This window comes from Coenobita brevimanus, chromosome 8, assembly GCF_032717465.1.
Source record: "Coenobita brevimanus isolate Jiangsu-jjx chromosome 8, ASM3271746v2, whole genome shotgun sequence".
In the NCBI taxonomy this organism is placed as follows: domain Eukaryota; kingdom Metazoa; phylum Arthropoda; class Malacostraca; order Decapoda; family Coenobitidae; genus Coenobita; species Coenobita brevimanus.
Genome location: NC_136961.1, coordinates 39,111,904 through 39,126,036, shown reverse-complemented (window position 1 = coordinate 39,126,036; position 14,133 = coordinate 39,111,904). Strand labels below are relative to the sequence as shown.

General features: G+C 43.7%; 1 protein-coding gene across 1 annotated transcript; it reads right to left on the bottom strand.

The window, feature by feature from the left end:
• Positions 1 to 788: 788 nt before the first annotated feature.
• Positions 789 to 7,688, bottom strand: LOC145407643 (uncharacterized). The gene is made up of 2 exons (XM_080278514.1): positions 7,475 to 7,688; positions 789 to 1,117 (listed from the first exon to the last, which is right to left on the bottom strand). The coding sequence occupies exons 1-2, from the start codon at positions 7,686 to 7,688 to the stop codon at positions 789 to 791; spliced, it is 543 nt and encodes a 180-aa protein (XP_080134640.1).
• Between the last annotated feature and the right edge of the window lie 6,445 nt (positions 7,689 to 14,133).

The following is a 14,133-nucleotide window of genomic DNA, read 5'->3' as shown; positions in this document are numbered from 1 at the left end:
GATCCCTAAGTGGAGGAGGCTGTCAACCTCCTTCGCAAAGTATGGGCAGAAATGGATCAGCACCGGGTAGTTCTTGGCTTTGATCCTACTAGTGATACTTAGGATGGTATCATGATATAGCGTGTTAGTGCAGCCAGGAATCTCTGAAAACACATAATGAAAGGTGGAAAACAAGTCATGAAGAGATATACACTTATCCCAATCTAGAGACTGGTTGATGTCAGGCAGAGCGCTAGGGGCAGAATCAGATGAGGGAGAGGCTGACAAACAAGGTGCAAGGACATCGGAATCGTCCAACTCGAACAGTTTCCTTGGCAGTGTGTCATCCTCATCCATCACTGAAACTTCATCCAAGACATGAGCCAAGTTTACATGAGCACGATAACATCTTTTAAGGATGTTGTCATGATACAGCTTAGGTCCTTAGGTCCTCTGAGGTCATCTAAGCGGTAGTCTACTTTAATGTATCTCTCCAAAACTTTAAATGGACCACTCCAAGAGACAAGCAACTTCGTTCTGGAATCAGTGAGAAGAACAAGGACCTCATCTCCAGGTTTAAACTGTCTATTCTGGGATCTTACATCAAATTATGACTTGTGCTTGCCTATACTTACGTCAGCCTCATGGGCAGCAAGTTGGACACACTCAGTTAACATATCCCTGAGCTCGATGATGTACTGCAAGCTGGTCCTAAATTCTTACTTCAGCTGATGGTCTACCCACAAATCTTTTAAGACAGTCAGAGGGCCTCTTACAGAACGAGATCAAAGACAGAGAAGCCGGTGCGGTCACTTGGCATTGCCCTGAGGGCAAACAAAGTTGGTATTAGGTACCGATGCCATTCTCCAAGGCTTTTCACTAAAAAGCTTGAGTAGGACAGCTTTGAGGGGCCCATGCAGTCTCTCCACTCTTCCATTTCCACTAGAACTAAATGGCGTTGGGAACTGTGGCTTCACGTCAAGCAGCTTGTAAAGCTTGGCCATCAGCTGTGACGTGAACTGACTACCTTTGTCACCGAGGACTTCATGGGGTATTCCTACTCTGGAGAAAATGGAGAGCAATGCCTCAGCAACCGAAACAGAGTCCACATCTTTAAGTGGAATGGCTTCAGGAAACCCTGTAGCAAAATCAATGAGAGTACGAATATACAGTAGTGCACCAACTTTCGCTACAGCAGGATTCGCGGAATCCACTTTTGCGGCATGCACCAAATATTCCCTAACTTCCACTTTCGCTTGAAAAAAATCGATTTTCGCGCACAAATTTTGGGTTTGGGACAATATTTTGAACTTTGAATTTCCTGCACCGCCCGCCCGCAACCCACCGCCATCTTGAATGACGTCATGTCAACACTCTGTCCACCCATTCCCGCCATTGTGTACGAGCGTGCTAGCTCCATTGTGTTGGATTCTCACGGTTCAATGGCCATAGAGGAGCTTAACCTGGATGAAGATTTCGATGGATTTGTTCAAGAGAACCTACCACAAAGGGAAATTCAGCACAGAGTGGAAGTGTTGCATCAAGTTGCATCTGAGGAGGCAGAAAGAGAGAGTGGTAGCGAGGCAGCAAGAGGTGGCGCCAATACGTCTGGCGTGGCTAAATAAGCCCGCCAAGCGCCTCGGATACTTACCCCCAACATCCATTAAACACCTCAACCTGGTCTCTGTGGTATGTTTCTCCTCATATAATGTGTACTGTAGAGTTTTTATTGTTTGTATCTCACAATGCAATGTACAATAGTGATTTGATGTACTGTATTGCAAGTGATAATGAAAATCTGATGTTACTTTAGGATAACTGGGAACCAATTAGCCTTTTTGCCATAAAGACAATGCCCCAGCTTTCGCTAATTCCACTTTCGCGCATTATTTTTGGACCCAATTAGGCGCGAAAATTGGTGCCCCACTGTACTTATGACCCTCTAAGGAAGGTGGTGAAAGAGGGCCTACTATATCTACAGCAACCATAGCAAAGGGCACTGTGACAATTGGCAAGGGTTTTAAAGGGACAGGTTTAACCCCTAAAGCACGGCCATGAACAGTCGACCTCCCCCGAGTGGCGGGGTTGTATCGCGGTCTGAGTACCTGTAGGAAAATATTAGCCAAAAATCAGAGATTAACCCTAGAACATTATACTTGGTAAGGCAGATAGTACTTACATTCAGCTTTCTCCAGAGAGAGGTGTTGAGCCTTCGTGGACTACCCAAGGACTTGTGGAGACTTGGAAATTTGGGTAACCAAATCTTCACTTTCACACCTCCAGCAACCAGGTTTCCCCTCTACCACAGCCTCATTCTGTCACAGTAAACTTTATACTACAACGTACAGGTAGTTTGGAATCTGTATTTGTATAATAAGCACTGAAAATAAGGTTAAAATCAACGGAGCGTACGGCCGACATGCAGCGCGGCGGCGGTCTTCCCGTCACTCAACAAACATTTCCATTTTCACAGCTAAAAACATGTATACTACATTATTTTCAATCATATTACTTCCCAAAAGATCACCGCGGCGCGCTTTTTATTCTGCCTTACTCCTGTCACTTTATTCTCGTTCCTGTCGGCCGCTCGCACTGACTCGGAAGAGCTAGATCTCGCCATAATGTCACTTTGAAAGCCTGCGGTAAACTGACACTAAACAGGGGCAAACCGTGCGAAAAAAAGCTAGTGTTACAACTGGGGAAACAAGCGTTTCCTATTACCATAAACTGCTTGTGAAAGGAGAGCGCAGATTTACAGTTCTGAGCAGTCAGAGCGCTGCCATGTATCACAGCCAGGCTGGCCGGGCCGTGGTGGGGGGGGAGGGGGGGAAAAACGCGATACTTGGCAACAACGGAGGTCAGTAGTGCAAAGGTAAAGTATGCTAATTATAGCTAAAGGGTGGTGGTACTGATAGACAATACCAGCTGGAACATCCTTGCCCGCGTTTATTCAAAATTAACTCGAATCACAAACGCGACGCTCCGCCATTATGTCTTTTTTGGCGAGTGTCGCAAACGCAACGATCCGCGTTTAAGGGGTTAATACAGCCCTTATTTCACGGGGTTTTTGAAATAAATCCAATATTAAATGATAATGTTCAATAATACTGAAGAGCAGTACAATATATTGTCTTGCTAAATCAAGCAATGATTACTTTATGCTGGCTTGCTTTGCCGATTCTCTAAGAACGAGAATATATAAACTTTCTCAACAGTACACAGCAGAGACCAATTCCTCACAATTGCTGTTTATTAGTACTGTTAGCCTCTGGCGAAAGTGACTTCACCCCTGACAATAAATAACTAATACTATTAATGATATCAGGTTCTTGCTGATGCGTTAGCTCCTAGAAGGCACAACGGATTTTAAGCTTAATACAACAAGACTGGCCCAAGTACCAGTTATGAATAGCAAAGCGTTTATGCAAGCTAGGAGCTATAAGGGAAATAAGCTTAATTATGGAGAAATGAAACACGAGTTTACGTTACATTAAGCTCAAAGAAAAAGAACTGTTAAATTTATTGATTACAAAGGAATAAATTTAACATTTCAAAATGAATTCAAAGTAAGGAGATCGCACTCACTCACTCACTCAAAAGCTAGACTCTTAAACCTAGGAAAACAACATGCGGCGCATCCGGCCGGCATGTGAGGGAACAGCACCTTAACTAAACTCTTAAGTCTAGGAAAACGAAAAGAAAATACTGGTCAAAGAGTGGACTAAGTGGATGACTGGGTGTCATTACTGAGGAAGAACACTGCACTCACTGTCTCTTGCCAATCACAGCTATGTGGGAATACGGCGACGGTGGGAACTAGGTGTCATTGAGGAAGAACACTGCCACACACAACCTACTTCCATGGCGCTCAAACCTTGACTGACTAACTCGTGGGAAGGAGGCAAGTACTGTGGCCGCCTTACTAACGGCTAGAATGAGCAAAACGTGCCCAAAACAAATCGCTCAGCGGAAGTGCTAATGTCTTGCACAAAGACAATCATTTATGACACATTGGAAAATTGTCTGAAAACCACTCCCGACCGAGTGAGCGGTTAACTGAATGATAAACTGGGATTCCACTAGAGTTCGCGGTTTCCCACAAAAGCCAATGTCACTAGCCGACTAGTGACATTATGCCCCATCAAATGCTTAAATTTTTTCCCAGGGATAAAATTTCAATATACATACATATAAATCCTAACTCAGTCACGAAAGATTCAAACTGTGGTGTGTGTGCTATCCTGCTACAGGAGAAAGTCGCAGTCGCCAGTGAGAGAAAAAAACTCGTATTTACGTTAATAGAAGCAAGCTTGAGGGAAAAACTCCGTGATGACAGTGAAAAATCCTGTACTCGGATCAAACTGAGCGAAAAGTTCGCTACATTTATATTAACAACTAATTGTTATGTAGCGTAATGTATGTAATACACGGTGTAGGTGTGACAGTTGTGGTGTAACTGTACCTACGTGTAAAATCATGTAATACAAATTTATAGTAAATAATGACAATGAGGCAGAAGAGAAGAGAAGGCAGCATGCAACAGAGACGACTAGCTAATCTGCACGGTAATGTTGCACCCACCAGCTGCACCTGCGAAAACAATCAAGGTGGAGCATCAAAAATATCATTTCTCTCTCTCTCTGCCTAGCAATCAGTACTTATGTTACAAAAAGTATACTATTTACATTATTAACCAGGAAACGTAGGCGTGAGGGTTCTTAGCGGCGGAGCTCTAACCTGGCATGCACCTCGCTCAACATGCGGCGCACCTGGCCAGCATGTTAGGGAACAGCACCTTAACAACATCCCATCACCCAGTTTAGGGGGAGCTCTAACCTGGCATCCACCTCGCTCAACATGCAGCACACCGGCCGGCATGTGAGGGAACAGCACCTTAACAACATCCCATCACCCAGTCCCCAGAAGCTGGCATGAGGGTTCAACATGCGGTGCACCCGGCCGGCATGTAAGGGAACAGCACCTTAACAACATCCCATCACCCAGTTTAATGGTTAAACCCTAAACTTAATTAACGAAAAGACTCGGCATTTGTGCAGGACATCAAATGCTGCAATTCGCTAATGGAACCCAGTTTACTGGTTAGCTAACTCTACATTTACGATTAATGACAGGAAGCTGAGAATCTCGGGTAGGTCATGTTTAACACCCACCGTGGGTGTGAACACTCGTGTGGATATTGTGCATTCTCCGGGAATCCTCAGAGAGGCCCACAGCTCGAGACGTGCCACAACGTAATTCATACACAGCCTCGGACTGTCTCTGCAGGGTTCTCAAACTTTCCCCCCTTAATCTACGATACATAGGTATGTACAGGCCCTGGACATACTGTGTCCTGTGGGGCCAACGGGGGAGACGTCAGGTCTGCACCCATTTCACCACTGCCCTATCTCTCAACTGACTCGGAGATTACGGGTGTGGTTTCAAACGGCACGGGAAGGACATGTCCCTGATTAGTGGTGCATGGACACACATTACAGGAACGCACAAAACTATCTATGTCTCGTCCCATCCCTGGCCAGAAAAAGTCAGCTCGGATACAGCCCTGGGTCTTCCTTTTGTCCAGGTGACCTCCTGAGGCTGAACAATGACCCCATTCTAACACTGCTAGGCGGTACTTGGCGGGAACGACAAACTGCAATCGAACCTCGCCCTCGGGTGTTTGTGACTCATGGTAGAGCCGTCCTTGTTTACGAAGGAACTTGGCTCGACCTTCCCGTGAATACTTTATCACTCTACCTTTTTGTTTCTTCCGCACGGCAGCAAGTGTCGGGTCAGAATGTTGTTCTTGAACACCAAGTTGGCTACACATCAGATCTTGCGGCGATTCAATGGTCACAGGGTGACACAATCTGGAGCCTCAGTCATGGCTCGTGTTTCTGCAGCTGAAGTCTGAGTAGCGTCATCCTCGGTGCAACTATCCTTGGCACCGGGAATATTGCCTATAATAAGGTCAAATAAAGGTTCTGGCATGACAACTGCAAGTGTCGTACCAGTATAAAATGGAGATGCCACCTGGATACATGCCTCAGGGAACAATCTCACTGATCCATATATATAAGGTTAGCTTGGATCTGTCGACCTGTGTACTGCTCAGGCCGAACTAGACTCTGCTTGACAGAGCAACCTGAGGATCCATTATGTCTTAGGACCTTCATAGGGATGTCTCCCACAAACCCTGGCTGAACAAGGAAGGCATTGTCACCTGTGGGAGAGACTGTGGAGGAAGCAGCTAGCCACTCATGAGGCTACTGAATAAATGATGTGGCAAACATGGTGCCTTGTGAACTAGATACTTGAGGGGTCGTACTCACTGCCTGTGGAGATGGAACATTGGCCATCTGTGGAGGGGTGTTCACTGTCGCTGTGGGACTAGTGAACTGTGGGGGAGTACCCGTACTGGTAGGGACGTGACCACCGTGCTGCTGCTGAGGAATGAAGGCTGGATTTGCCTCCTGTCTCCTATTCACTTGAGCTGGTGGTGAAAAGGACAGTCCCAAATGTCGGTTGCGTGGCTGATACTGCTGCTGGTTAGGGTACTTGTTGTACCTCTTCCACTCAGGTTTCTGAGTGTTTTGCCCCTGGTCCTTCCTCTGCGGTTTTGGACCTTGGCCATTATTCTGAGAATGGCCTTGTTGCTGGGGTTCAGTCTGAGATGGTTTCCCAGATTTATCAGCTTTCCTGTTCCAGGTATACTGCTTGCGAGTTTGATACCCGTATGCAGTAAAGAATGCATCAGCCTTCTTCAACATTTGGCTGGCATCTCTTACCTGGCAGATCTTAAGCTGAGCCATAAGTTCAGTAGGTCACGACTTTTCTAGCTGCGTGCGCAGCATAAGGTCAATTATCCCCTCATGTGTGGAAGGAGTTTCATCTTTCTCCATCCACTCATCTAAGTAAGCAGTAAACCGGTCAAGAAACTGAACGGCAGTCTCTTTATCCTGTAAACGCGCCCTCATGAACTGACTCTTGGCGTCGTCAACTGTGAGACCGTACGCTTTGACACCTTTCAAAGAGTGGACTAAGCGGATGACTGGGTGTCGTTACTGAGGAAGAACACTGCACTCGCTGTCTCTCGCCAATCACAGCTATGTGGGAATACAGCGACGGTGGGAGAAATGGCTAAATTGTCGTTGAGGAAAGATGCTGCCATACACAACCTACTTCTGTGGCGCTCAAACCTTGACTGACTAACTCGTGGGAAGGAGGCAAGTACTGTGGCTGCCTTACTAATGGCTAGAATGAGCGAAACGCACCCAAAACAAATCGCTCAGCAGAAGCACTGATGTCTTGCACAAAGACGATCATTTATGACACACTGGAAAATTGTCTGAAAACCACTCCCGACTGAGTGAGCAGTTAACTGAATGATAAACTGGGATTCCACTAGAGTTCGCGATTTCCCACAAAAGTCAATGTCACTAGCCGACTCGTGACACCTTATAAGACTTATGCTGTCATATGTCACAGGACCGACAATAGTCTCGTATATCAGCTCCCATGCCAGGCCAAAAGAAGTGTTCACTGATTTTCCACTCTGTTTTCCTATGAGAGAAGTGGCCGGCGAGAGGGCTTTCATGAGCCACCTGTAGCACAACCTGGTTGCAATCTGAGGGGACGACCAGTGTCAGAGTACCAACCTTACCTAGCCGGGCAGAGGCAACACATTCCCAATACAGCAATCCATCCATCCAGGAAAAGTTGTAGGAAGCTCCATTCCTGGTTGGTTCGGGCTGTTCTGCTGAAGCTTTAGCTCACACAATGGTGAGGGAAGGACACGATTCCTGCAAATGAGCAAACTCAGTTGTAGTTACCTTGAGTGGCTGCAAGTATGGGACGACAAGTGGGTGTAGGCGCTTCATATGCATGGCTTCTGCATGCGTCTGAACAGCACACATGCTCTTGGCTACTGGCTGTGTAGAGTCGTCACATGACGTGGTAGAGATTTTAACAACAGTAGCACCAAAGGGAGGAGAGGGTTCTTGTTCCGGGAAAGGAGAGATGGTGGTAGGCATATTAGAAGCACTGCAACAATAGGCAGGGTCGTCAGGTTTACGAGCCCCAGGATTGTCACCAATTAAAGCAGTAGTGAACTTAATTGGTGCGTGAATAGCGTCAGCCAAACCATCACAGTACGGGCACCTCAAATAATACCGGACATCAGTCCTGTAAGAAACAGCCCTAGCATGTATTCAAAATGGACGGTGGGTGTTAGCGCCGAAGTGGTGACTTGTACAGGTGTATGGTATGTAGGAGGACTGCTGGTCCTTGATAGCAGGCTGTGAAGCCTATGCCCAGAGTCAGACACATGAAAAAAAAAAAAAAATTGGGAATTTTTCTGCTCGACCTAGGTAGTTGAAGACAGTTACCTGGCGACAGTTGGTGGTGTTGGCATCAGGCAAAGCCTCCTCAGATACGATAAGGCTAGAACAACAAGTGTCACGGATGATGGATATCCAGGAGCTATTAATGGTACCTGCAAGACAATAGATAAAATCCATCCTGTCATCGAAACAAAATCCTACTTTGATAGATGCAGAAGCCCCATCCTTGAAGATGCGAGGGTTTTTAGGGGGACCTGGGGCGGATATGTCCTTCTTCGTCACAGTTATGGCACTTAACTTTAGAAGCAGGGCCTTTAGTGGCGCGGGGATTGACATCGGTTGAAACTTTTTCTTTCCTACTAAATTTCTTGCTGCCAGAGGTAGAGTTGGAGGGCTTGGGATACGCATTGTGTGCAGAAGCCCAATCATCAGTTAACTGCATGGCCTTTTGTAGTGGGAGCACTGCATGTTCCATTATTAAGGTTAGAAGATCTGGGCTGAGAGATGAAAGAAATTGATCTGCTGAGAGATGAAAGAAATTGATCTAAAATTACAAATTCTTTTAGAGCATCATAAGTGGCATGAACATTAGAAACTTCTAACCACTGATCGAAGAAGCTGTCAAGATGAATGCTAAACTGCTGTTAAGTCTCTCCTGGCTGAATCCTGCCTGATCTGAAGTCCACTCTGAACCTGTCCAGGGTCTTACAGAAACTCCTTAACTCCTAAACCGCAGGCCTGTTTTGCATTGACTTGCGGCTCCCACGGGCATATTCATGCTCCAACAGAGTCTCTAAAAATATTTGCCAAAAATCAGTTATTAGTCCTAGAATATTAAAATTACATATCCTTATGGCACATACCTTCAGCTTTCTCCTGGGATGTTTGTTGAGCTTTCGTCGAGTACCGTAGGGCTTGTGGAGACCTCTGATTCGGGTAACGAAGTCTCCAATTTACACTTCCCGACAACCCGTAATATGATTACCACAGCCTGATATTATCACTAGAAACACTATTCTATGATTCTCAAATAGTTTGGAATCCACACTCCAAAAAAAAAAAAAAAACACTTTGAAAGCAATGAAAACTATGAGCGTGTATGACCTTCCCACTTGTGATCATTTGCCCCTGGTGTTCTGTCATTTATTATTCATAAAACCCCACACGCTTTATATTTCTGTTACTATATAACACTTATATATAGCTACAGTCTTTATCCATAAGTTTCCTTCAGTAATAGTAGTTTATTGTCACTGAAGGCAATCAGTTTCTCTTTCAGTAAAATATGTAGCATTCACTTTCTCGTCCTGTATACTAGCATTGAGAGTGAATGTCACTTTCACCTTCACTTTCATAATTCATAGTATTCATACATGCTAGAGTGGAACTTTCACTTTCATTACTCCTAGTATATATACTCGTATTCTTATAATACTACTCATTTACATTTCTATTTACATTCTCCATTTTATTTACATTATTTACATTTCTGTTTTATTTACACTGTGTTAGGCACTGTCACTTACAGTAACTTATAAAACTATTTTCCACTGTTCACTTATATTTACATTCACTGCTTTCACTTGCTGTTTACACATTATTTACACATTATTTACATTTCCACTTGCACTGTTTTACTCACCAGAAAGATCATAGTCACTCTCTATCATTTGTCAGCCCTTTACCTCTTTCCACACAAGGTTTAGTAGGGGGTAGAGGTCACAGGGCCCTTTGCATGGGGCTAAAAAGCGGCGGAATTTGACAGGCACGAATCTGACATACTTTCACCTTGAAAGACGACAGTAAACTGATACTGGTGGCCTGCCTAGGGGGAGTGCAATACTCCCAACGTCAGCCTTGTGACAGCTGCTAATATATGGCTATGAAATGATTGGCAGGAAATCTAGACAATACATAATAAATTAGGTAGTTCCAGGTGAATGTAAATATCACTTAGGCTTCTCCCTTCCTTTCTTATATATATTTTTATTACGAGAATAGATTATACGGCATATTTCAAGGGGAAAGAAACAGTGAAAATTAGCGAACGAGTGCATGTGAGGTGTTGTCAGGTGATAATTAGCCAATTCCAGGTGTATGGCACTGTCACTTACCTTATTTTTTTTGTATATATTATTTGGTATAAGTGTAGGGCATAGGGCTTATTTCAATGGATGAAATCAGTAGAAAATTCCAGGGAAGATTTACTTAGCGTAGCACGGCTGGGCAGTCGAGATGAGAGGGTAATGGAGGGGAGGTAGGGAGGGGAGTCAAGAACGGGGAGAAATGGCTAAATTGTCAACAATGGACGGGAGTACAGATGAGATTTGGAGTGCTGACTAGTGTTGGACATTGGCAGTACTGATTGATGATACAAGCCACCACTTGAAAGCCCGGGCAAATTTAAAATAACACAGAATCACAAAAGTGACGCCCCCCGGTTAAGGGGTTAAAAGAGCTTTCTTCAGAAGTTTGTAATTTGAAAAAAACTGCAGGTGAGAGTGATGAATAGATCTTGGTTGCTTTGCCTGAGAGTAAAGCATCTAGTCTCACAGCGTAAGCAGCTTTACCCACCAGCATGAGTTCGGCGATTCTCTCAAGCCTCATGATGTATGCAACAAAGTCATCTCCATCCTTGTAAACTGGTAAGCGAGGCCTGTCAACACACTCACCTTCAGCAATATGGGGAGTAGCCTCTGATGCAGCGATTCAAGCCAGCTGTAGTTCTTTCTCAGTTTGAAGCCTGGCCAACTCGAACTCTCGTTCCTTCCGTTTCTTTTCAAACTCTAGTTCCCTCCATTTCTCTTCTCTCTCTATGGCACGTTCTTCTCTCTCCAAGGCTTGTTGTTGCATTACATAACGGCCTACTTCAGCCCCAGTGAGGTCCAGTTCCTCGGCATGAGTTTTCAGTTGTTCAAAGCTTGACATATTGACTAGGAATGAAAATGAAATAAAAGGAACAGGAACACAATTATAAAAATTACAACAAAACAATCCCTGCATATCAAAAAGGCCAGAAGGACACACTTCCGGAAAAGAACGAATCCATAAAGGTTCGAAACAGACAGTACAGGACTGTCACCTGCACAACAAGGTTGCAAAACTTACCAGAGCCACTAAACAGCAAACTAGTAGCCAAGGTAACTTGGCATAACCCTAAGTCTACCAATACCAAGTCGGATCACTTCCAAGCTGGTGCAGGGGGCAGAGCATCGGAGTGACGTTAGCTTGCACGAAACCCAAGTTCAACTGACGCCTGACCATGGTGGTGAGTGGATGTATTCTGCACTCTCCAGATCATGACACGTTTTCAGTCCGAAGTGAGGGAAGGGACTGAAATGTGTGAGGGAAGGTATGGGGGTGTGAGGGAAGGCGTAAGGGTGTGAGGGAACCTACTGCTATGTTATACGGTTAAACGAGTCCACACTTCTTCCCCTTCTTCGTTTTCCCTTATTATAAGTGTTTAATTTGAGTCTGCCCTTTTATAAATTTTCTGTTACTTGAGTCAACTGACGTCACACACATGCCACGTCTCCCTGCACCCTGAGGGAAAGTGAACAGACTTGGTATTAGCAGACTTAGCCATAACCACTGTACCGAAGTGTGACAGTACAATGATTCATTTCTGGGCCACGACACTGAGGGCGCACTCTAGGCGACTTCTAATGGTCAACAGATGACCTAAAACATAAAACTTTAGAAATCAGTGGTACTGAATCCTGGCTAAAGGTCACCACTTACGTCAAGAACAGGTTCATTGTTATGGTCTCATGGGACGGTAATGCGACTGACTAAGGAGCACATCAGCAGCTTCTTTAATCTAGTCTAGGGGAATATTCAACACCACCAGAAATCTAAGACTTTATGAGAGAAACAAATAAATGCAAAATTAAATATATATTAGGATAAATAATCCATTCAGACAAAATAATTCAGTGAGAAGCAGCAACAGTAGGTGGAGGCAAGCAAGTCGTACCCCAAACGACTGGCAGGCTCATGTGGTGAGAGAGAAAGACCAGCAGGGAGGTCTGGGCTGTGCAGTAGGCAGCTCCGCTCTTTAATATATATATGTATATATATATATATATATATATATATATATATATATATATATATATATATATATATATATATATATATATATATATATATATATATCTCTCTCTCTCTCTCTTATATATATATATATATATATATATATATATATATATATATATATATAGGCTCTCTCTCTCTTTCTCTCTCTCTCTCTCTCTTTATATATATATATATATATATATATATATATATATATATATATATATATATATATATAAAACGGCCATCACCCTGAAGGGACACTAAGCCAGCAAGAATTAATAATCATGAAAGCCAAGATAATGATATGAAATATTTGCATCTATTTCATACCAATATTAAGTTATTATTCATGACTATGAAACACAATAAGTAATAATGGATACATCAGTGTACATGGATGGTACCAGGAAAAATACTTCCTTACATACATCACATGTAGACTCATTACTATACTACTACAAAATAATCAAATACTTATCAAATTTATGTAAAAAAGACATAAAAGGAACAATTACAAATTTATTGGTCCTCAACATAAAGAAAAAAAATACACATATATACAAATGTAACCTCCTCCTGTCACAAATATATATAAGTGTATTGATGTATATACATATGTACAAAAGCCATATCCATATATACAAAAAAAAAAAGGTAAAAAATAGATATATATAATAAATAAGGAAACCATAACCAAGTTCATAAAATAAATCACAACTCTCTGAGCAGTCTGGTCTATTTCAGGAAAGTCATCAATTGATTAGTCACACCAACATCCCCATCACCCAAGACAGAATCAAGTGTGAAAGGGAGCGCATTTGTCCTACAGAAGGCAACCAGAGACGTACGTTCCTCCTCATACCTACTGCAGTACAAAAGGATGTGACTAACAGATATCACCGCATCACAGATGGTACAGCGCGGTGGAAGTTGTCTGTTAATATATGGTAACATATGTGTTATTAGGGTGGAATTCATGAGGAGGTGTGCTGAAGCGACCTCCTCCCGTCTGTTTCCTCGGAAGGAAGTGGACCAACCACATATGGTCCTTTTGACTGATGGAATTGCCAAGTCGGTTCACTGACTTTGCCACAGAAGATTAATTGATGTCTTTCCGAAAAAAAAGACTAGACTGTAGCTCACGAGGAACGTCCCAAGTCTCCTCGAGTTCTACAGACGATTTAACTAGTACGTCAGCCTGCTCATTGCCGTAAATACCGCAATGACCAGGCACCCAGATCAGAGAGAAGGATCTAGCACGTGTCCAGCTTATTGATAATGCGGCCCAGGACCTCATATGAATCAGTCCTACACGAATGAATTGCCTGAAGGGGGGAATTAGAGTCCGAAAAAATGACAAAACTCTCATGATCTGAATGCAAAGCAAAGTCTATAGCTTGATCTATTACAAATAATTCGGCAGTGAATACAGACGTATGGGGCGACAAGTGAAAACGGATGCGGCACTCCATAGACCACATACTCACACCCACACATTCATCCAGCTTAGAGCCATCAGTGTACAAGTGAAATGACGCTAGGTGTCTAATGAGGATCATCCAGAACAACTGTTGTACCTCCACGTCCGGTGCCTTGTACTTTGTGATGGGGAGCCAGTCAGTGTTAAATGTAGTGCTAAGTGACTCTCAGGGTGCTATTTTTGATGTTAAAACCTGATCCCCATTAGGAAGGTCATACCCTAATACCTCAAAGAGGAAGTGAAGCCTCACAG